General features: G+C 40.6%; 1 protein-coding gene across 1 annotated transcript in view; it reads right to left on the minus strand.

The window, feature by feature from the left end:
• The window catches only part of LOC107096460 (acyl-coenzyme A thioesterase 11-like), a 21,699-nt gene that overhangs the window by 6,753 nt on the left and 11,697 nt on the right, over window positions 1–3,249 (minus strand). The window contains exons 8-9 of the mRNA XM_015393121.1: window positions 780–835; window positions 147–213 (exon numbers count right to left, since the gene is read on the minus strand). Of these exons, the coding sequence (XP_015248607.1) occupies window positions 147–213; window positions 780–835 (123 nt within the window). The remainder of the gene's footprint in view (window positions 1–146; window positions 214–779; window positions 836–3,249) is intronic.

The raw sequence follows: 3,249 nt of genomic DNA on the forward strand, positions 1-3,249 counted from the left end.
AACCCTCTTGTTGGTTTCTGTAAACAAAGTTTTTTCTAAATATGTCAAAGTTCAGTCTTTATGCGTGACGTAACATGAACTATGTGTCATTATTGCCCTGCGAGAAAAAGCTTGTCTGTTTTTTTTTGTGTGCGACTAAAACTCACCTGGTTCCTGGGATCCCAGGGGACAGACAGAGGAACCTCATTTTGTTTGCGAGAGACGATGTACTTCCTGAAACACAAAAAAAGGAAAACATTAAGGCCATTTTTCCAACATGATATAGTGATAAAAAAATGCTAACAATATGATTTTAGTCGACTGATGGATGTGTTTTAATTATCAAAGAGCTGAAAAGGATAAAAATCTATGGAGGGAATTTTTTCCCATTACTGTTGCAAGCCAATAACTTTTTGTAAAATTCAAAAACATGCAATTATAAAATACAATTTCAAACATGTGTTAATAAATACAGGTGTTAGGAGTACCTTTGTAGGTTTTCAAACTGTTTACATTTCTCAATTTTTTTTTATAACTATTGTTTTTCAAATGTAATAATTTTTTATTAAAATTTACAAAGAAACCCATAACTTCTGCTATCAGAAAAGACAGAGGGATACTGGGTGATTTTGGTTACCAGTTGCTTTCAGAGATGCTAAACCCGGAAGTCCACAGATCTAGTGCACCTAGTGGCTAAAAGTTCCACATCGTTGATTCAAGTTTAAAAAGAAAAACATAATCCAGCTGTTTATGAATAAATGTCACACATGCAGAGCTCCATGTAGAGATCAAACACTCACCTGTCCAGCCTGATTTTCTTCCTGGCTACAGCTTCTTGGTATCTCCTTTCACCTTCCTTTAAATGACGAACAAACAGGAGATTAAAGGAATAGTACACCCAAAACATGATTAGCCTTCATTTTAATCATGTTTTGGGTGTACTATTCCTTTAAGTGCGACTCGAGTACGAGTCACAAACTCGAGTCCCCATCTCTGCCTGAAACATGAACGAATCAAACCCTTAATGCTTGTGCAGGACGCCATGGCTGGAAGCTAGCCACTGTTATGCTACGTTCACACCTAAAGCAGAAAGAGCAACAAAAACATGTGGGCTGCTTAATTTTTGATGCTTGTACAAGTTTAGTTCTGATGAACGGCAGAAGCATCTTTGCCAGGGTGACCAGATTCAAATATTATTTCTGTCAGAGCTGCTCAGATCACCGTATACCGGCGGTGCACAGTCACTAGGAATCCCATTCAATAGCAGCCTCTGGCGGCTGGAAGGCGTTTTTCATATATATAATCCAAACTCCTAACCTGACAACAGCCAGATGCATGTCTCGCTCAACCTAGCTCTACTCACATACATCTGGGAAACCCGCCTTATCAAAACTCCTTGCATATGATTGGATAAGCCACTTGTCTGTCATCTTTATCGACGTGCCATTTCAACCACTCACACCGAAGCTAACCCGTGACGCTGTGAGAGCTACGCAGGAAAAAACAAAACAGAACAGCCGACATCTTGGATATAGCAACAGTGGAATCAGCGCAATGTCGGTAAATGATCAATGTCGGTAAATGATCAATGTCGTTTGTGCCATGAAAATGTGCGGATAAAAAGCAAAATTGTGCACAGCAGACTTATTTTAAAAAAAGAAGTCAACCAAAAAAGTATAGACGAACGACTTACAGAACTCGCTTCTCCACTACATCACATGCAGGACACACCCGCCCTGCGTCCTGATTGGCCAGACCATAAATTCGGTTAAGGAAATCACTTTCAATGAGCGGTGTCCCAGATGTATGTGAGAGGAGCTAGGCGGAGCGAGACATGCATCTGGCTGTTGTCAGGTTACCAAACTGCAGGCACCAGGACAATAAAAGCGAACATGTTTTACCAGCAGATTTTGGCTTTTTAAGTAAACTTCAGAGTTAATAAACTGAGGAGGAGGAGTGATCATAGCGCTCTGCATCATCAGCGATGTTCCTGCTGCTGTAGACGCGCTGCAGACAGCATGCGCCCCTCATGTGTTTTGAAGGCGTGGTTTGGAGGGAGAGGCATGGTTGTGTATGTTCAAAAATATAGCTTGATGGAACCGTTTTTCCAAGATCTCCTGCAGCACCTTTAATAAANAACTTTTTTTAATCTATGGCTTTTTATATTGCTTCAACCATGAGGAAATGACATATCTGCCTCAATGAGCTGGACCAGTTGGTTCTGGGATAATCAGAGGTGTGGTCATGTGGCCTGTTGTGCTTGTCCTGCTGATAATGCACCAGTCTTTAGTAACTCATAAATCACCTGATTTTACAGCGACTGAGCGATGCAGGAACGCTACAGAGAGATAAGAGCTAAATCGACCAAGAGAAATATCTGGACTTCAAGAGGTTTATGACAGGAGATATTTAACCCATCAAAATCGATTAAACTATTCGGTTTATAGAGCTGAGCTTTGTTCAGATAGATAACTTTCATTGTTCAATGCAAACATATATGCAAGCTCAGACAATGGTGATGAAAATATTCTAATACCAGGAACCATAACTCTCAAAATGATTAAATGGAGAACAGATTCAAAGAAGTTTCCTTACTGGAGGTTTTAACAGAAATAGTGAACAAAAGGAGAATCATGGTTTCAACTTTATCAGGGCACTAAACATCATACAAAAAGACAGCGCGGATATACCTCTGTTAAAGGAAACGACTCACTGTTGGAGTCACAATGGCCTGAAGCTTGATTTTTAATAAAATATCATCAATATTAATGATTGCCCATCAATCAGGGAGGAATCAGCCTTTAGGTCTCCATAACTCCCTAAAAAAAGGAGGAATTAATGTATTGATTTATAGGGTGGCATGTATAATATCAACACCAAGAGTCAGTGTAAAACTAGTTTATATGGATCACAAATCAGTGTGAAAAACACGGATGATGAGTAATAATCAGTGATCAGCCAGGGCCGCTGGAAGTAGAGTCCTGCAACGGGTCGGGTACCCGCGGGTCCCCGACGGGTCACCCGCTAAAATGCTCTTTTGCGGGTGAAAAATACATAAATAAAAATAAACGGGTCGGGCGGATATTTTTTCAGTGCGGGCGGGTAGTTGGTGATATTTTTTCTTTATGCGTGTGTGATGTTATGGACATCAGAAATGTTATATTAATCAGGCACTGGGGTCACCCTTGTTGCCCTGCCGGTGTAGGTACCAGATTGACTCGTGTTGCCAGATTGACTCGGGGGCCTGCGCCTTTTGATGACGTCATAATA

This window comes from Cyprinodon variegatus, unplaced genomic scaffold (assembly GCF_000732505.1).
Source record: "Cyprinodon variegatus isolate N-32 unplaced genomic scaffold, C_variegatus-1.0 Scaffold625, whole genome shotgun sequence".
In the NCBI taxonomy this organism is placed as follows: Eukaryota; Metazoa; Chordata; class Actinopteri; order Cyprinodontiformes; family Cyprinodontidae; genus Cyprinodon; species Cyprinodon variegatus.